General features: G+C 35.6%; 1 protein-coding gene across 3 annotated transcripts in view; it reads right to left on the bottom strand.

The window, feature by feature from the left end:
• Positions 1-5,468: 5,468 nt before the first annotated feature.
• Slc38a6 (solute carrier family 38 member 6) overlaps positions 5,469-21,666 on the bottom strand; it is a 62,108-nt gene continuing 45,910 nt past the window's right edge. For all 3 annotated transcript variants that reach the window (XM_020163623.2, XM_074067847.1, XM_074067846.1), the window contains exons 7-16: positions 20,058-20,140; positions 19,543-19,601; positions 15,017-15,082; positions 14,711-14,764; positions 12,369-12,448; positions 11,944-12,044; positions 7,522-7,646; positions 6,119-6,263; positions 5,911-6,005; positions 5,469-5,736 (exon numbers count right to left, since the gene is read on the bottom strand). In XM_020163623.2, coding sequence (XP_020019212.2) covers positions 5,656-5,736; positions 5,911-6,005; positions 6,119-6,263; positions 7,522-7,646; positions 11,944-12,044; positions 12,369-12,448; positions 14,711-14,764; positions 15,017-15,082; positions 19,543-19,601; positions 20,058-20,140 — 889 coding nt within the window. In that variant the 3' untranslated portion in view covers positions 5,469-5,655. The remainder of the gene's footprint in view (positions 5,737-5,910; positions 6,006-6,118; positions 6,264-7,521; positions 7,647-11,943; positions 12,045-12,368; positions 12,449-14,710; positions 14,765-15,016; positions 15,083-19,542; positions 19,602-20,057; positions 20,141-21,666) is intronic.

Genomic DNA, 21,666 nt, shown 5'->3' on the forward strand with positions numbered 1-21,666 from the left:
ATTTTTTTAAATTAAAAACCTAAATATGCATTAATAGAAAACTGTTAAATTATGGTGCACACATTGGTGGAATACTATGCAACTGTTAAAAGAGCTAGGTACTTTTATATGTAATGACACAAAATAATCTCTAAGACATAATGGTAAAGCAAAACCTGACCAGTGAAACTACATAAAACTTACGAGCTTCCACAGGGCAAAAGACAGGAAGGGCAAAATCAACAGGTCTGAGGTTTAGCTTAGTAGTAGAGCATTACCTAGCACAGATAAGTCCCTGAGTTTGATTCCCAGCGCCACAGAAAAAAAAAATCAACAGAGTAAAAACACAGCCTATAAGCTGAGAGAAAGTATCTGTAAGTTATCTACTTGATAAAAAATTAACAACCAAAATATATAGGGAACTATTAGAGTTCAGAAACAATAACAACAAAACCCCAAATAACTGGATTAAAAAATGGGCAAATGGCCTACTTAGAAATTTCTCCAGAGAAGACACACAAATTGCTAACAGTTATATGAAAAATGCTAACATCATTAATTATCAAATAAATGCCAAACAAAACCACAGTGAGATACCACCTCTCACATGTAAGGATGGTGGTCATCAAACTTAAAAAAAAAAAACTTTATTTTTGGAGACAGGGCCTTACTATGCAGCCCAGGCTAGCCTCAACTTCATTATCTAGGCTATTTAAGATGGCCTAAAATTTTTGACGCTCCTCCCTCTACTTCCTGAATGCTGGGATTAAAGGAATGTTCTACCATACCTGCTTCTTATTTAATATTTTTATCTGTGAATATGGGATGTCAAAAAAACAAAAGGCAGGGAATGATGACTGATACATTAGAATCACAAATCAAAAAATGCTGTCAATTGCTGGGATGATGAGTTGAAGTAAAAAGATGAAATTTAACATATATATCAAATCTATGTATATATGTGGAGTGGATGTTAGCTTCCTATTACTAGAACAAAATACCTGAGACAATAAACTTAAAAAGAAGAAAGGTTTATTTTGGCTGACAGTTTCGAAGTTTTCCATGGTCAATCAGTTCTGTTGCTTTTGGGCCTGTGGCAAGGCTGCACATTATGCTGGGAGTGCATGGTGGAGGAAGCTGTTTACTTTATGGCACCCCTCAAGGGTACTCCCCAGTGACTGGAAGACCTCCTACTAGGCTCTACCTCTAAAAGTTTTTACCACTTCCCAACAGTGCCAAGTTGGGGACTAAGCCTTTATCACACTGGGCTTTGAGGGACACTTAAGATAAAAAGCTAGTGTGAAATCAGAAATGTTGATAGTAGTTACTACAAAACAATAAAAGCTACTTTTCTGGGGAGTAACACATCAGTAGCAAGAATGGGTGCATTTGTCAGGCTCCTTCTAGAATATCATTTCTCGTTTGGATGTTGTCTAAATGGCTGAAGCAGACAGAGAAGGGCAAAGTGTGTAGTTGGAAGCTAAGTGATAAAAGTGCACTAGACCCAGTGCGAGCAGCTCACTCAAGCTTTCCCCACGTCACGTTGTCCAACATCAGGAAACAAAGGGGCTTCCCCTGGCTGCGAGAACACTTCAGATAGCAAAGTCTGCACAGCTCAGAGGACTAACTTGTTCAGAATTAGAGAGGTAGATTGGGGATTTGAACACAGGTAATCACTTTCAATCTTTTAAAATGTGTGTGTGTGTGTGTGTGTGTGTGTGTGTGTGAAATGTGTGTAATTTTCCTTTGTTAAGCAATTTCACTTAGGAAATCTATCTGAAAAGGTTCAATCAGAAAAATCAAAGTTGTGTCCAAGCTTTTCTAAGGTAAGACACTTGTCCTGTTTAAGCTTTACAACTTTAGACCTTGCACAAATCTTAGGACATATGTGCTGATGGAACGAGCCAACCCCTTTGCTTGTGCTGTACATCAGCCCACTGGTGAACATTTGGTAACATAGACATGGCACTCAAAGAAGCGAGAAGTATTTCTCTGCAAGTCTTTTTCTTTCTAGCATCCTATGTTACAATGTCTTCTCAGCCATCTGCCCCCCAACCCCGCCACTGGAAACACAATTTCCCTCTCCACCCATCTACTTTGTCCCATAGGTGAACACAACTCTCACTCCCACCTGTCCTCTTGGCCATCAGCCAAGAGGAGTCTTCCTGTTCCTCATAATTGCTTTCTCTTGACAGCCTGGCAAACTAGGATCATCATGAGAGTAAAACATATATCACATTGTTAGCAAGAGCGAGAAATAAAAAAAGTGTTCTGACTACAGTGAAGAAACCACATCCAAAGTATCTTCATTCATCCTCCACCGAAATTTGTTTTCCTATCTCATTATGGAAAGACTATAGCAGGGATCTTTCCATAGAAGAATGAATAACTTGTAAATTTAAATTAGGAAAACAATTTCTCATTACTATAAAAGGTAATGAGGTCAAATATTAGGACATCTAAAGAAAAATGTGGAGGGAGCAAAGTATGTTTAACATAGGGTTAATTCTCGCACACCAGAGTGTTGTTAATATGCCAAGTGAAAAAACAGGTTGAAGTTAATTCAGCTGGATCCCCTTTGTTTCTCGTGTCAATCTTCTATCTCTCTCTATAGTCTCCTGGTGATGTCAGGTCTGCAGGTAGTGCAGAAATATTCTCCACACGTGGCTACCCACAGATTACCCAAAAACCTGATCCTCCAAAATGTACAGGGTAGAGAAAGAAGAGAAAAATCTGTCCACATTACAAAAGATCTCCCAGATTCAGTAACATCTCACATGATGTTTGCCATCTTATGTGTGTTAAGACAACCTTATTCCTAGGCTCTAAAAATGAGTCTTTTCAAGGTCATATCTCAATAGCACTTCCAAGGTTAACATACACTTCAAATGCAAAATAAGACTGATACAATACCCCACAAATATGGGGGGCATGTTGTTAAAGATAGATACTTTATATTTAGGCAAATCAGAACATAAGATTTTTCGAAAATCGAAAATGTTTTCAGGAGTAGTACATGAAGGCCAATGATTAGCTCATAAACCATTAAAGGTATATTTGAAGTTTACCTGAAAATGGATTCTTTCTGTTTTTCCATTGGTGAACTTATCAGACTACTAAGCTGAAGTTTACAAACTGCTATGGTAGAAGAAACATTACAGTGCAGGGTCAAACAAAGCCAGAGAGGTTGGGTTGGTCCGGTAACTTGCTTACCCGCAAATGCCAGATACAGAATTGCCAGGGAGTAAAGAACCTATGGTATTTTCACTTTAGTTCTACACTAGGTGGTGGTGAATTACGGATCCTACTTCTAGACAAAAAAGGAAAAAAATACCACAAAGATTTCCAGACCTTGGGTGTTAAAGGGCCTTCACACAGTAAATCAACCTACTGCTGTCCTGTTGTCTCCACAGCCAGACTGAAATAATACAGCACCAGCAGAGGTGTGAATTACCCCCATTCATCTTAATGGAGTGTTAACTTCAAAGGCTTGTTTTAACCATTTAAATGCTAAGCTCATGGGTAAACATTCTGTTTAAAAAAAAAAAAAAGTACCATTTAAACGTTCACTTTCAACATACGAAAGTAATTTATAGTCTTGGCATTTTGTCTTTTAATTTAGCAAACACGTCTCCAAATGTTAGAAAAGTATATATTTTGTGCTTTCCTTAGTTTTGTTTTAAAGTTATTACCTAATAAATTATGAACATTAAGTCTGTAATGAGAAGGCCCATATTTCCCGGAAAAATGCTGAGTGGTTACTTGAACGAGGTTTTGTGGTAATCCCAGTGGAGGGGACGCAGCTCTCACCAGCCATCTCATTAGCTTTCTCCAAATTCAGAGAGAATGTGACTCAAAACAGGCAACCAGACAAGGCAGAACATTAAAGTAAAATAAAACTGAATGCCTCCCCAAATCATTTTTCTTACTACCAAGTTTTGTGTGTGCGTTCCATGGGTTATTTGTCTCTTTTGCCAAACCTCCCAAGGTACTATCTCATGAGCAGGTGACAAATGTATTAATTGATGCCCAGCTGTCATCACACTTAACATTTGCCCCAGGGGGCATCCTTACATCTGTTACAGATTTAAGGTTATTTTAGTATTACTGGAGTTAGATTTATTTAAGCAGCTGAACACCTACGTGTATTTAGATCCATAATTTCATAAACAGAAAAAGAGGGTACAACTTGTAGCTTATCAGCTTGATGGGCTCTGTCTGCCTGAAGCCACATGGGAGGCTGTGCCCCCTGGGACCATGCTAAGTGCTGAGTTTCAAGAAGTAGAGTACAGCTGGGGTAGAACTGTGGGAAAAAACACTAAGAACAGTGCTTCTGGGGCCAGCTCTGCTGTGAGTGAAGGCTAGAGAAAGATTCTGAAGATAAGCGTTGTAAAGGATGGAAGATGGAAAACTTCAAGACGTGCTTCCACCTCACTGTCCTTGGTTAAAAGTAATTTCATCTTATTGGTCCAGATAAGGGATAAATACAATCTGTTAAGAAAGCCTATTTTGATCTGCACCTAATTTATCAAAGGCCATTTAATCCTCTCAAAACAACCTTGTATAATAGGTATTAATTTCATTTTACAGGTTTGAAAGTGGAGGTTAGAAAGATTAAATTGAGTAGTCAGGCATGGTTGCTCACGCCTGTAATCCTACATACTTGGGAGGCAAAGATTGGGAGGATTGAGGTTCAAGGCCAGCATGGTTCAAGTGGTAGAGTGTCTGCCTCGCAAGTGCAAGATTCTGAGTTCAAAACCCCACCAAAAAAAAAAAAAAAGAAAAGAAAGAAAGAAAGGTAAGTAGTATGCCTTTCATTAAGATTTGAATCCAAGTCTTTCCAACTAAAAGCTTGGCCTTTTCTCACTACACCAGTGTTCTCAAATTGCTGAAAAAGAGTAGCTCAGCTGTCAATTTCTCAGCCTATTTCTTAAATAGGAAGTAAGAGGGCAGCTGCCAAAGTGTGTATTTCCATATATGCAAGTTGTCATTTTGCATGCAGTTCTGTACTTTACATGTGGACTGTGGTAGGATTACAGCTTTACTGATACACCCTGGCTTTGGTAGACTGCTAACCACGTGGTTCTTCACAAAGAAAACTCCAAGCAGAAGAGTCCTAGCTTCCAGCTGCCAGCCAGAAATTAGCCATGCCAATGGGAAACTACAGTGGTTTACAATTTCCAAACAAAATATAAGATAGATGATCAATTTTTGTCTCCGTGGAGCAGAATGTCACATGTTTGAGTGACAAACTGAGAACTTTCAGATCCACATAATAAACAACAGAGAGAATAATGAACAACATAGGAAAATCTCAAAAGCTTTGGATAAGATTTGGAGGCAGGGCGAAATACCAACTGGAGTAATCTCACAGTTTTGGTATCAGTGACTGGTGCTGGCAACATTAAACAGCGAGCTAAGAATCCATTTTGTATATAAACTTAATACACTGATTTCTGTAAAGACAAACAAGAGATTGACTCAATATATTTAAGAGCATTTTGAGTGTTTATTTTGATTAAAATTACTATATTCCTATTTTTTCTTAATACACTGTTATTTTGTTCTGCTTTTCTGTTAACAATTTTCATTTCTCATCCAAGGTGCCTTCTAGAATTATTCCTTCTTGTTTATGGAAGTAAATTATTCTGTATAAGAAATAGGAAACTATTTCTTTCATTTATTAATCCAATCAAAAATGATAAGTGCTAAACTAAAATTCCCAACTATAATTCCAGAAATGAGCAAAACAAAACCCTGTGGAAATAAAAAGATAAAGAACAATTAGGAGTATTTTTAAACTCTATCCTTCCCATAATGTATTTCATAGTTTAAAATATATTGACTTTTTTGACATGGGTAAAATAATGAAAAATGACAAATTATTTCTCAAAATGGAAGTCTTAGAAGAAACAGACAAAAACAACCTACACCAAGCTTTTTCCATGAGAGAAGATCCTCTCTACTAAGTTTCAGATAAAACAGTCCTGGGAATACAAAAATCAAACATGTTGATGTACTGGCACCTATAAGTTGGACACAAGGAAAAAAAAAAGGTATTGTTGGATTCAGATGTGCAGCAGAGTTGATGATTTTATCCCTTTATTATGTGGAATTCTCTTTGAAATGGAAAACTTACCAACTACACCAAATATATTTCTAATGTCAGGAACATACATTGCAAGTAAGACAATGATAATATTGAGTGCTAGAGTGATCAAAGAATGGCGAGTCCAAGAGAATGGACAATTGGAGAACAGCATCATCATTAAAGCCTTTCTGGCCTGGATAACAGAAAAACAAAGAGATTTAGGGAAAGAGGAGGCAAAGTATTCACCTGGAGAAAACACATGTACAGTAAGCATGATATTCTTGTCCCCCTAAAACATTTGGGTTCCAAAAATGCAGCATAAACTGCTATTATAAAGTGTTTATGCACACAAACTAAACTAAGTGTTTATACACATAAACCTTTCTGTATGAGCTTCATAAAAATTATTTGCTTAAATTTTACAAATTTTTTTCACAAGCATTTTTTTAGGTTGCATAATTTAAAAAATTACCAACAATAACACTGTGTGATGAAATCTTAAAGCATCATTTTCATTACATTTAACAGAAAACCAAATATTTAAAATAGAAGAAATCATACCATGGGAAAAAATACCATTTGCTATTTCCTATTATCTGTTTCACAGCATGGAAATATGAAAAACAGCTCATTCTACTTCCATTGCTAAGGTAGGCAGGAGGCAGTCACATCCCATAATTTTCCCAGACCCTGCTATACTCTTGCTCTGAGTACAGTCTGTACAAGAGGGGCAAAAAGTTTTGAAGGCCCAGTTTTTTTGTTTGTTTGTTTGTTTCGGTGGTCCTGGGGTTTGAACTCAGGGCTTTGTGCTTAGAAGGCACTGCTTGAGCCACTCCTCCAGCCCCGCAAAGCCCAGTACTTAAAAAACTCACTGTTAGAGATTCAAGACAGCAATGCAGAAATATTTAAACCTAAAGCCTTTGTTTTCATTTTCTCAGAAATTCTTAAAACTCTTATATATAGCAACTGGATACAGAATGAAAATCTGTTCTTCCTTTATATGCGATTCTAGAGCAAATAAATTATTTCACTAAGATTAAACTTGTACATCTTTGTGAAAATAAATCTACAATATACTAGTAGAAGCTCATGTTTGCTGACTTGATGTTTTCCTCTACACTCACATCCTTTTGAAGACAGAATACAGAAAGTGGAGGGGGAAGAAACCCCCAAAACTTTAGAGGAACTATAGTCTCTAAATTGGAAACAATGCTGAGGGAGAGCACAAATCTAAACTAAATCTCAGAAAGCACAAATTAGCTTAGTGGTTCACTATTATTCTTGTGCTTTCATGGAGCCATATGCAAGTATGAGGTCTTTGATCAATTACTTGACAAATGAGTAAGATACACCAGCCTAGATGTGATTCAAAGGTTCTAGTCTGCAAAGAATTAGTGTTGCCATATTAGGGAGTCACTACACTAAGCAACAAAACCTTTAAGCATACTTACAGGGAAGTGGATTAGAGGGACTGTCAAAAGTACAGCAAACAGTATGCATAACTTCACAGTCATGATGACAACATCATGTGGCAAGTATTTACTATAACCTTGTAGTAATTCTGACTCCACTTTGTCTGCAAATTAAAAAAATGGTAATAGAGATCACATTATAAACTATGTATTTAGATGTTAATAATAGCAAAACTATTTTCTATTGCACTAATGGGTCTTAATAGATTTGGATTCACATTACCAAATCTATCTCTGGCCTTTCCCCCCATCCTATGAATGAAACACAAAGACATTAATTAAATATCTTATTTTTCTTTCAATGAAATTGGAAACTAGGATAGGCAGAATTTCTAAAATTATGACAATAATTTAATTTCTTTTTAGGGATGGTGGTATGGCTCAAGGAGTAAGAATACCTGTCTAGCAAGTGTGAGGCCTTTGAGTTTAAATCCCCGTGCTGCAGGAAAAAAAATATATATATATACACATATACATATGTATATATATATATGTATATGTGTATATATATCTTCAGAACTTGTCCATAACCTGTCCAAGCTCATATTGTTTGTGAAGTGCTTTCACTTGCCCTGCTGAATTTGGTCCCTATAATGATATGAGATAGCTAGGTACGCTGAAAATATTAAATCACTTGTCTAAGATCACATTATACATGGGGGCAGAGCAGGTAGCATTGTACACACAATGCTTTTTTTGTGCCAAAGCTAATACCTTTTCCCAATGACACAATATTTGCTCAAATCTCAGAGTTTTATGCATATTACCGGCATCATCAGATTTCACCTGTGGATTCATCTTTCATAAAAGACAGAATGAAGTGTTAGGGAAAGGGCTTACATAGTAAGCCAAGGTGGTGATCAGGGACAGAACTGATTTATGCTGACCACACTTTCTGCCCCAGTGTTCTACCATTCTCACCCCAAGTCAGAGGAAGAAGAGTGAGGGTGCTTAAGAACAATGTACCTCAGTACCTGCGGACAAAGATCAGTGTGTACTTAAAAGGGAATGGTGCTTTCTAACTTGACAGTATAGGTTTTTAAACAATACTTCAAGGAAAATTTTTAAAAATGAAACTCATATGTTTGTCTGTTTTTGAGGACTGCAAAACTTAAAGGGGAGAGAAGATGGATACATATAGACTAATAAAAAGTGCATACACACAGACACATGGCAGAAGAAAGTCTAAGCAAAGATCTGTAGTAATTCTAAATTGAGTCCATAAAGTGATATTCGAACCCCACCTGAGTTTCAGTTTTTACATCTTTAAAATGGGACAATAATGCATTGACCTAAAGAGTTAACAAGAGTGTGAAATGAATCAATGTATATGTGCTGACAGTCAGAACATGTGGGAGAAGAGCCTCTCCAAGAGAAAGCAGCAGCACAAGCAGAAGCACAGCAAGGAGAAGGTGCTCCTGAGAAAATGAGCGGTCCAATAAGTACTGACATGGCTGTGATGTAATGGCTGCAGGGCAGAGGCAGTAGGTGACAGGGTGGGAATGCACTGAAGACCTACAAATACAGCACCACAGCAGGTTTGGACTCAGTCTGGCAGGCTGCAGAGATGAAATAATGACTTGGGAAGAAGAGTGAATTATGATGTGAATTAAGGAGAAGTAAAGACTCAAGGGAAAACCGCAAACATGTACAACAGTTAGAAGGCTACTGTCATAATCTTCAAGTGGCAATGAGAGTCTGACCTGGACTAGTGATCATGGAAATGGGGGAGAAATGAATTGTCTCAAGTATTACAGACAAAATTCACCCAATATGCAACTAATGGATTATGTAGGAGACTAACAAGTATCAGGAAATCTAGATCCTATTTCCAAATCTGTGAGTCTTTGGAGAAATATGACAAACTATTTTATTTCTATTTTCTGAATCAAAAAATGAGGTTATTAACACTTTTTGCTTAACAATCTTATAGACTTTTAAATAGTCTGGTTTTTATGCAACATTTGGGCACTGGCCTGGCTCACCAGAGGAACACTTTTCCTCTTCATTGCCATATAATGCTTTAACATCTGTAATCAGAGTCAATATTATTAATCTGGGTACAAATTCATACCTGAAAACACTTAGATATTAACTAAACCTTAGGAGTTCTGGGGAAAAGGATTCCAAGCTGCTCCAGAAGCCTGAAGTACTCCATTTATGACAATTCAAAACCCATGTCATATGTCTACTCGCATCTTTCCCAGGATGGAAGCCTTTCTTCTGAGCCTATTATTCTGTGTTCTTAGCTGAGCCTTAACATATGTAAGGGATAGAGTAAACATGTGTCTCTGGATTCAGATAAATCTTGACAAATCTCAGAAAGGACCTGATGGTGATCCCTGCAAGTCATATATGCCACTGAATTCAAGAGGCCACCTGCTTAATACACACTGTCAGAGTATGAAGTTTACAAGATTATCGTAAAGTAGCGGAAAGAATACTGGATTAGTATTCAGGAAACCTGAATTTAATTCTGTGACAGTTCACCTCTCCTATGCTAGCCACTCATTTAAAAAATGAACTGAAAGTTTTAACTCCATGGTAGCCTTTCTGATAAAGGCTTAATCTCAGGGTTAATTAGCAATTTCTTTTCATAAGACAGAGAGTTCTTGCTATCCTGACATAAATATATAATAGAACTTTTTTCTTGGTTATGATTAACAATGCAAAAAAGAACCACCGTGAAGAGCAAATCAATACCTGTATGTTTGTCTTTGGAGAAATAATAACTTTTATAACATCCTGTCTATCTCTCTGTATAACTACCTATTATCTATCTACCTACTGTATGATTCTTCATTTTGCCATTATATAAAATTTGGACACTGAAGAATCTGCATTATGGAGAAGGGGTTAAGTCAGAGACAACATAACAGTTTGACTTAATAATGAGGTAAATCCCTATCTAGGAAACATTTTATTTATATGGCGAAAACTTTTAGATTGTATTTCAGCAACAATAATGGATGTATGGCTGGATAGAAAGACAGACAAGATAAATAGGCAGGAAGACAGAGATATGCCTGGAGCTTAAGTGAGCCAGGTTTTTGCAAAAGTTCACACTAACAGAAACTTGGGAATGAAGGAAATCTGGGCTCTATAGCATGACTTTTGAAGAGGCAGAACAGCAACAAAGGCATTAGCTGCAGGTACTGGCCTAATTACTCAACCCATCTTGCAGAATTGTTACAAGGATTAATGTATCGGCATCCATCCTTCTTTCGCCTCCCTTTCAACTGATGCTGTCTTTGTTACAGTTTGATATAGTTCTTAACTACCTAATGATTCAAGTGATTCATGTAACTATTCTTCAGTCATCCTGGATACTTGAAAGGTCTATGAAGGTTTTTCCCAGGTAGTTCTACTTATCTACAGGGAGGAGAAGGAGGTCAGTATTTCTGGACTTTTTCTCAATGTTGAAGATCCCTAAAAATAATACCGGGTTGAACATCACTAATTTGAAAATCCAAAATCTGAAATTCAAAACTCTTTGAGCAAAAAAGTCTATGCAAATATTCTAAAATGTCAAAAACTCAGAAATTTGAAACACTCTGGTCCCAAAAATTTCAATGACCAATAACCTGTATACTTGTGCCACAAAAAAATCTATGTTTTGGGCCAGGCATTTGTGGCACACACATGTAACCCCAGCTACTTGGGAGATAGAGATTGGGAGGACGAAAGTTTAAGGTCAGCCCAGACAAAAAAGTTAGTGAGGCCTCAACTCAACAAACAAGTCAGGCATGGTAGTTCCTACCTGTAATTCCAGCTACACGGGAGGCGTAGGTAGGAGGATCACAGTCCAAGGCTGGCCCACATAAAAAGTATGAGACCAACTAAGCCAAAGGGCTAGGGGTATGGCTCAAGTGGCAAAGCACAACAGCAAGGCCCTCAGCTCAATCCCTAGAACTACCAAGAAAGAAAGAAAGAAAGACTACTTGGGAGAAAGGTCCCAGTGCATCATAAACTGCAATCTGCTGAATCCTATGACAATGACATCTGAGGTCAGAGATGCCTGTCACTGAAGTATACAACTAGAGTCCACTGTAAAATCCTTCCCTTTCTCAACTCCCGAACTTCTGAACTACAGTCTAACATAATATGCAATTTTTAAAAACCAGAATCATTTTTATAGAAAGACATTAATGTCTCTAAGCCTGCAATTTTATTCAGATGTTTATGAAAAATTTCATATGAAATCATTAATCTTAAACTTAAACCCATCTTCCTAAGAGAAAGACAATCAATTCTTTAAGCTCACAAGAACTACCACAATACTTCACTGAAATCTGATGAATAAACTAACTTAATAATGAAAGACAGAAGAATGTCGATAGTCAGGTGTGAGATCATCTACATAATAATTTGTTTCGATCTATAATTAAAGAGTATACTCACCATAAAAAGTGAGGTACCCAAATAGTGCAGATGTGAAGTAAACGAGAGAACTTAAAGCAATGGCTGTATTGGCTACACTCTGCATTCTTTCCTTTGATGGGCTAAAAGACAAAAATGGCAAACATAGGATCAGTGATCTAAGTTATATCTAAAGAAATAAGTTATCTCCTAAGCTAGTCAAGAGGACTCCTCAATCATTCAAGATCTAATCCAGCCACAACTATACACTAGAATTTATAATCTGAAATTAGTACACAAAGATAACACTTTTAGAACAGTCTCAAGTTTCGTTTCATTTTAAACTAATATTTGAGATCCATGATGAGAGGAAAAGATTCATAAGTGAGAATATCATTCAATCTAAAAGCCCTAGAGGTAAAGAAACACATTTAATACCCTTAAAATATTCCAGGATTGTACAATACCTTTGAAGTTCACAGTATATGGGCAATATTGAAGTATGGCAGAGAAATGAAAAAGCTATGGTTGGTATAGCGTAAGCACTCTGAAAAAAATTTTCACAAAGATGAAGTTATTAAACACCATCTATTGAAAGTACTAGTTCATTTAACAACAAACTCAGTTCTTGCCTTAATCCAGCTACTTGGAAGGCTGAGATCAGAAGGATCATGGTTTGAGGCCAGCCTGGGAAAAAAGTTCACAAGACCCCCATCTCCAAAATAGCCAGAGCAAAATGGACTGGAGGTGTGGCTCAAGCAGCAGACTGCCTGTACAAAGCCCTTAGTTCAAACTTCAGTCCCAAAAAAAAAACAAAACCAAAAAACTCTCAGTTCTTTAAAAAAGCAATTTGGTTAAATTTATTTACTCTTTTCATGAATCATCTCTTTATAAGATTTTTTTTAAAAAATCACACATACACCTATGGTCACTAGCAAATATTTTACTTCATAGTTGGCTTGCATGTTCTAATCAGAATATTTTTTGTCTGGCTTCTCATACTATGTTACTTTACTGCAATCACCACCCATTATTTGGGTAAGATAAAAAATAATTTAGATAACATAAATAATATTTAGGTATGATAAAATAACATTTTAGCAATGTTCTTATTGCAACTCTCAGTCATTTTTAATGTATGCACAATTTAGATACATCTTATTACCCTAAGCAGCAATAACTGTTAATGCTTTTAAGCTTGTTTTTATCAACTTAATCCTAATAAGTACTAAAAATATTCACATTTTTGTACTGCCAGCATCTTTGTCAGGGATCCCTTTTAATGAGAATGAACATCATTTATTCTAGACCTAAACTCTCCCACTCTTTTTTTTTTTTTTGCAGTACTGAGGCTTGAACTCAGGGCATACACCTTGAGCCACTCTGCCAGCCCTTTTTTGTGATGGTTTATTTCAAGATAGGGTCTTGTGAACTGTTTGCCTGGGCTGGCTTTGAACCATGATCCTCCTGATCTCTGCCTCCTGAGTAGCTAGGATTACAAGCTTGAGCCACTGGTGCCCAGGTTAAAAACTCTTTAAGATCCCATGAAATACATAAGCCTAAGTTTTGTTTTTATTACTAATATACTTAACAAGAGTCAGAGGAAGCTATAAAGTAAAAAGTTACCACTTAAATAAAAATACTGTCATTAACAAATGGGTGGTGGTGATTTTCTCTTTTCTGCTCTAAAAATATTTTCCCTTAACTAGCTTCAGGTTCTTCAGCAAAAAAAAAAAACAAACTCCAGATGAATACCTATCTTGGGATATAATACTTAGACTCTTAAAACATCTGAAGGGCACTGGGAACAAGTAGGCTGTAGTGTTTCCTGAGGCCATATTAGGGAAATGAGAGTTTAATTCACAAATTCTCTGTTTTATATATTGCTCAATGTCCTGGCTTGTCAATTACCTTGCCTGCATCTTAAAGGCACATGGAGGTCTTTACCATGTAAAAGATGTGGTAACCTCTCTTGTGAGGCCAGAGAGACATTTCTTATTTTAAAACTAGGGATTAAAAGATTCTGCATGGAGAAGTAACCACATTAACATTCTCTACTAATAGAGTTGTATATGAGTAGGGATTCTAGCATCTGGGACCTACAAAATAGCATTTGAGCAGAATTAGAAAGTATAGAGGAAGAAACTTGAGAAACAAGGAAGACTTGTACTCTTCTGCAAGGGGTAAAGCAGAGACCATTCAGATCATAGTTAGCTCCTCTGCTGATGCTCAGGGGCTCTTGCAGGTATTTCCAGTGTCCCACCACTCTTAAAGAGAGATGGCAAGAGGACTTGATCTTCTAGTCTCTGCTCTAAGCACCATAAATTTCAACTTTGGAATGTTGATCAGAAGATATATTGGCAGTAATCAGTCACTGGTCCAATGATGAGGTTAGTTAGCTACAGACCAACGTTGTTTTACTCACAGGGGAAGAGTTTTTGATGTAATTGGCTATTTAGCTTTACAAGTCCAGTGAGCAACAGGAAGTCTGTATGCACAGAGGACCTTATTGGCCAGACCAGACATTCGGTAAATCTGTTCTTTTAGGCAGAGGCCCATTTAAAACAGGCTCCATTTAAACGCATGCCAAAAAAAAAAAAAAAAACCAAAAAAAAAAAAGGTGGCTGTTTCATAATGGGCCACCCTGTGTTAAATAATATTATTCTTCTGGTAGGCAATCCTATACTTAGCACTTTCATGAAAATTAATTAGTTACAGGTACAAAGACCTAAGAGACCCTGTTACACAAATCTCTTAAAACTTGAAATGTGAAAAATCAACCAAAAGTATCTGTTAATAACTTACACACCTCTTTGGAGAAATGAAAGAGCTTTGGTTTACAATCATCTGTAGCATTTGAAATCTGTTTAAGAGTATTGAGGGGAAAAAGAGAAACCAACAGCTATTAAAAGTCAGAATATACCAACAAAAATTAACTTGTTATTACTAGACTTTCAAATCAAATTATTTCAAAGCAACATTCCAAAATGCAATATATCCATTACTTTTTCATTAATTAGGAAAAAAATCATTCATCTGCTTTTTTTTGTTTGTTTTGTTTTTAGTTTAAAAGTTAAAAAAAAAGACCCAACCTAAAAAAAAAAAAAATGATTACCTGGAAGAATTCCTCTATGTAATTTAAGGTCAGAGGACAAGGGATGGACCACTTTTTAAATATTATCTGTAAGAATAAATATATTTAGGATGCAGATGATTGCTAATAAAATTCATAAGAAATCAATTTCAAACAGGTCAGCATTATTTTAATTGATCTAAAACCATGCCCACTAAGATGCTAAAGAGGATCCTTTTCCAACATGATTTTCTCCAGTTAGAATGGGGACATTGTTTTTGTATGGTCGTATGTGAGGGAGGAGGGCAAGGCAGAGGGCACATCACAGATGTTTAGTGGGAATCTCCCACATGAAAGTCTGAGGGTACTTGTGTCAATTTTTAAAACTCCAACAGTATTTTTTTTAAAGTACAACTCAAGAAATTGTCATATTTTCAATGACAATTATATAAAACTATGATTATTTGTGTCAGTAGCAGATACAGAAATATTAAGGACAGTTTTGGGAAAGGTCACAGGCAAAAATAAGTAGAGACTTCGTGCAAAGGTGGCAGGGATTTCTCAAGAGTAAGTACTTTCCCCTCCTCACTTTTTCAGGTTTGTGTTATTTTCAGTGAATTTGGAGAAAACTGGCTAGAATAAGAGCACACAGTTAGGAAACTTAAGCTGATGAAAATAAATAAATAAACAAAAACATTTAAAAAATCCAGAGGGATGTTGTTTCCCAGAAATTACAGTGTTTCAGGATTTTGCTCTTAATTGTGGCCATCCTGTTCCTAGACCTGTAGTGGTGGCTGTGTCAACACTGCCATTGTTGCCCCTGTTTTAGGAACATAATTATTCTGCAAATGTTTCCTCCAGGCTAAGTCCCAGAATACAAAGGGGCAAGGGAGAATAAAGGAAGTATTTGTCCTTTGAAGGAGATTAATAAGTAAATACTGTTCCTTTTCCAATTTGGTATTTATCTAGTTTTGGATTTTAGCACATTCAATCAAAATTTTATTCAAAGACAAAATAAGTCTAAAGAAAACAAATAATTTTAGGATTGAGTTAATGAGTGAACTAAAAAGTCACTCTTAATTTAAAATCTCACCAAGAAAGAAAAAAAAGAGGATATAAGGATAAATTGGGCAAGCTGCTTTGACGGATTCTAGGTAAGTTCTCAGTGATCAACTGTCCAAGAGGAAAGTTCAGAAGCTCCAGTGGTAACCTCACTATCTTTTTTTCTAAAAAATTTTCAAAAAAGTAAGAAGAGGGTGTGAGGGAAAAGCTGGTGAAGCAAGGCCTTTGCGGTCTCTCTTCTTCCCTGGTAACACCGCTCCAAATTCAGTTTCTCATCTTTCTCTCTTACTATCTGGCACAACAGCCATTCATTGAGCACTTGCTGTGCACCACGTATCTTTTTTAAAAAAGCAACAACAGGTACCTCGGAAAGGTCTATCTATGAGCCACCTCATCTATTTTATTAGCTGTTATTTCTAAGCTTTCAAAACAAAATATTTCCAAACAAGGCTCCAAAATATAAATAGTATTTCTTCATTAATTAGAGAAATTCATTAGCAGTCTTATTTTATATTAGTATAAATTCAGTTACTACAGCTAATTTCTGTGCACAGATCCATCCCACCTCCAAACCTACATTTGGAAGGGGGTGGCTGAAGACAAGGTCCTATAAAGTCAGAAGTACAGAAGAGGAATGGAAAAAGACCCAATAACAAAAAGATTCACAGGGGAGTCCTTGCTCAGGGTAAAGGCAAAACATGGTAAGAAGGTAACTCTGGGGGCTAGAAAGACAAAAAGAAAGCCAAGATTAACCATTACAAATACTTTTCATTTGCATAGTGAGCCCTTCCTTCTCCCTGCTCCAAGTCCTTCCCAGTTTTCAATACTCTGCACAAGTTTATTTTCTTCCAAATTCTTCTTTACTCTAGCTCCCAGGGGTCCTCTCTCTTCCCAACTCTTGTGACTCTTCCTCTAAAGCAAGTAAGTCAGTTCTTCATTATGTAATGCCTATGTATGTTGTCTATTTTTTCCTAGTAAGTTAGATTTTTTTGTCTCCTTTACTAGACTGGCAGATCTCCCCTGCTTGATTGAATAGATTGCAGTGTCCAGGGGAAACTTCTGTACTCTATCATGCCTAACACAGGGCTCAGTAGAAGGAAAATTTCTCACTAAAATCCATGTAAACAGTTCTCCATTTTGATTATTGACTTATTGAAATATTATTTAAAATATTAATCTGTATTAACACTAAACTTTTGGAAAAGAATGCCAATGCATTTGTATTCCAAAGTAGACCAAAAAAAGTAAATTTGAAAAAAAAAAAGGTAAATATAAATACATCTGGTTCCAATCATTTTGAGTCATTGCTAAAATGAAATTTATTTTCAAAATTTTAGATATCCAAATTCTTTGTCAAAAAATTATTTAAGAAAACAGAGTAAAAGTTTTGACATGCACTGTTAGAAGAGTACAATTAAGAAAATAATTTTCTGGACTGATTTTTTAAAATATAAATGTTATATAGGTTTACAAACCCATATTGATAAAAATAATCAATTAAAAACACTGCATACTTTTAAAAATCTGGGTTTATATATGGGCATATTTCCTTTTCCTAACCACTATGATTTCAAAATCTAACACTTAGAAAATCTATAGTAAATATGTCAACAAGCACATTAAAAAAGCATAGAGTATTTTTTCATTGTCTCGTAGGACAAATTTAAACTGGGCTCACAGGTAAAAATCTGAGCAGATGGTTTGTGAAGCATTACAATAAATGCAGAATAAGGGCATTAGTTCCATGTGACTATGGGAGTAGAAATCTGTGTTGAATTAAAGAGTATCTACCATGACAGAAGTGAAAACTACAGTAGACATGTCATATCAATACATTTCACCTGCATCAAACTACTTTATGAGAACGGAATTACTCCCACCTATGCAATGAGAGCACTGCCAATTATTATAAAGGAAACAACAGTGCATTCTCTACCCTGATTCTCTTTAATATTCACATGTTCATTTGCATACGTAGGACACTTCTCACCAAGTAGATGTCTCTCAACAAACAACTTATGATGAGACTATTTACTGCTTTTCTCTTCAATATAAAGCCAAAAAGTGTGTTTTCAATCCATTCTTTTTGTAAGATGGGAGTCTCACAAATTGGGGGTGGAGGAGGGATGGTGGTTTTAATGTTGGTGAACCCAACAAACAGTGTTAAATATTTTTCAGTTTTAAGAGCATTCTTTAGAATATAAATGCTTATATGCAGGGCAATCAGGTTCATTTCCACTTGGTTTAAGTAATTTAAAGTTGTTTTATCCGTGTGCTTCAAAAGATGGGTTAGATTAGGCTAAATGTAACATATCCTAGATTGTTCTGAAAGCTTTGAAGTTTTGCTCTGTAATATGGCTTAACTACTGATGTGCTGTCTTGCTCTTAAATATGACGTTTTTCTTTCACTCAGTTATCCGTAACTAAGGGAGAGTTTACCACATTGAAGAAAAGGAAGATATGTATATATATAAATATGCTTCTATATATGTTTTATTAAACATAAAAATGTTTAATCTAATTTAAGTTTTGACATTTAGATACTGGCTATGGAATAAATTGCTATGCATAGAAAAAAAAGGTTTCAAAATTTTTAATATGCCAGGTACCAGTGGCTCATGCCTATTAACTCTAGCTACTTGGGAGGCTGAGATAGGGAGGATCACAGTTTGAGGCAGGCTAGGCAAATAGTTTGAGAGACCCCCATCTCCAAAATAACCAGAGCAAAATTGACTGGATGTGTGGCCCAAGTAATAGAGTGCCTGTTTTGTGAGTGTGAAGTCCTGAGTTCAAACTCCAGTTCCACCAAAAAAAATTTTTTTACACAAAGATACTGTCTATAAGATGCAAACTATTTTCTAAGATCTGCCTTAGGAGAATTAAGAGGTCATGAATTCAAATTCTCTATTATCTTTATATTAAATTATTCTATAAACATCAAAATAAATTAAATTTACCATATATTTTTGCTATAATAAAAATGAGTTAAAGATAAGAAAAAATATATCCTACATGTGAAGAAAAGTATTTATTCCCAGTATTGTTTTTATGAGAGCTTTTTATGCCAAATAATCCCAGTAGGTAGGGACAAAATTCAGGAACCCCCTTCTTAGGGGGTTCAAAATTAAGATGACTAGTATCAAATTGGTTTTGTAGATTAGCACCTGACTGACTCTTCAGACAACGTGCACAGAAATAAATTGATAGACCTACACAAAGAGTTCTACTCCATCTAGGGCTTTGAGAAGTGTGTTTTCTCCTCTAGTTAACCTCGAGAGATACTGAATTTGAAATGCTTCTCCAACTAAGTCTCTCCAAAATGGATATAATGAAAGAAATAAGTTTGTGAACAAAATTATCTTTTGTGAACAAAGGTGCTTTGAATAACTCATTGCAAATAAAATGGGCTCCTGTTTTCCAACATAAAACAGAGTTAGAAGAAAAACTCATTAACATGAGTACAATTTTAGTGAGAAGATAAGCAATAGATTATACTTTAAACTTACCACAAGAGCAAAGAACACCATAAGGAAAAATGATAAACTACTTGTGTAGCCAAGAAAGCCTGTAAAACAATAGTAAAATAAAAAGCAATGTAGAAGGAAAGTGATCTAACTTACAACTGAAGCTATGCGTCTTGGGCATGTTTTCTATTACGGTGCTGGTATCTGGGGCTTAGGGCTCAGAATAACCACATTCCAACTATCTGTCACAGACCATTTGCGTAGCTCTGTGCAGCAGAATTGAACTGGCTTACCGCTAATGGTACATTGGAAGGGAAAGCTGCTCTTTAATGTTCCGCTGTAAAGATTTTATTTTAGTGGGGCAGACAAAATACTACTGCAAACCAAGTAGTAGGTTAACTAGGCAGGGCTGAAGGGGGGACAACTTCAAATAAGGCCAAGTTTTAAATTATTCACAGTCACTGCTCTTCTGCTAAAAATGTGATACGATGAAATCTAAAGCCTCAATCTCTCTCTCTCTCTCAAAACAAATCAAAGGCTCTTCTACAAAAACTTACCTATTTTGGGAAGAAGTGCAAGAGGAAATACAATGCCAACACAAATGATTATTAGTAGTATTTGTCCATCAAGATACCAAGCCCTATTAGGAAAAAAGTTCTGTTTTAGGCATAGGACTATAGGACTTATATTTGTTCTTAGACACTTAAGACACTTGGACACACACACACATGTTACAACAATTATAATTACACATTAGGGAAGGCTTACTTCCTTTTGTTAGAATGTTCTTATAGGATTCTATTATTCTTATTAATGAATTTACATTTAGGAAACTTATCAAGGCAATACTGGCACATGCCTGTAACCTCAGCACTTGGGAGGCAGAGGCAGAAGGACAGTGAGTTTGAGTCCAGCAGGAGCTACATAGCAAAACTCTGTCACAAAAAGCCATGAAAACAAAAGACCCCAAAATAACAAGATGTCATTTTTCAACTACTAAAGTAACAAATATTTAATAGTCAATGTTGATAAGGAGTGATGAGGTATGGAAAACCTGATGAAAACATAAACTGCTTTGTGGAAAGCAATTTGGTAATAGATACCGAGAGCCTTGAAAGAACTGTGCCTTTCAACACTTATAAAAGAATACTAAAAGTAATTAGCAATAAGAACAAAAACTTTTGTAAAAAACTTATTGAAAATATTTAAGATACTGAAAATTGGAAACAAACATCTAATACCATGACAATTTTGAAATAACAAAATAATGACTATTCAGTAAACATTATATACTTGTGCATATTTGTGTGTTTCTAAAGTGTTACCATTTTGAAAAAAATATAGATTCATTAAAATGGAAAGGAACTACAATGTATTGATAATCATTATCTCTGAGAGGTAAATAATGAATAATTTTTCTTCTGTGCAGTTTTCTATATTTTTCAGGAAAGGGCATGAATTACTAGCTTAAAAAATATTAACATTTTCAAATAAAGACATTAGAGGTGAGTAGGGGGTGAATGTGATCAAAGTACATTATTTACATGTGTGTAAAGCTCATAATAAAACCCATTATATTGTACAGTTAATAAATGCTAATAAAAAAGAAAAAGACATTAGAATACTGAATGAAAATGTAAGTTAGTAGTATAATTACATATTTGTTCATTTAAAAAAAAGTCTCCAGCACAGAGAAAATAAAAACTAGCTGTACATTTTTTAAAAGTCAGAGAATATACTTAAAATACCAAAAATAGGTATTTCTATCTGGTAGCAATTTGAGCAATTTTTCATCTTGTTTATTTATATAGTTTTAATTTTTCACTATGAAACATAGGTATAGAAAATTTGCTTGCCAAGGACAAACAATTCATGAAAGAGACATAACTAGTAAATATACATGAAGAAAAATCCAATCAATGGTGCTAAAAAATGAGATTGTTGAAATTAAATTAGTAGAATTATTTAAAATGTCATCTAAGATGTGGCATAAGTGGTTCATCATATACTGCTGATGATCTTGTCAACTAGTACTTGCCTCTGAAAAAAAATGATGATATACAGTTAGAACAATAGAAGTGTAGCAATCCACTCTAAGAAAATCATTTAAGATGGAAAAAATCTCTCTGAACGAAAGCTATTGAATACAATACTGCTCTAATATTA

The sequence above is a fragment of the Castor canadensis genome, chromosome 3 (genome assembly GCF_047511655.1).
Source record: "Castor canadensis chromosome 3, mCasCan1.hap1v2, whole genome shotgun sequence".
In the NCBI taxonomy this organism is placed as follows: Eukaryota; Metazoa; Chordata; class Mammalia; order Rodentia; family Castoridae; genus Castor; species Castor canadensis.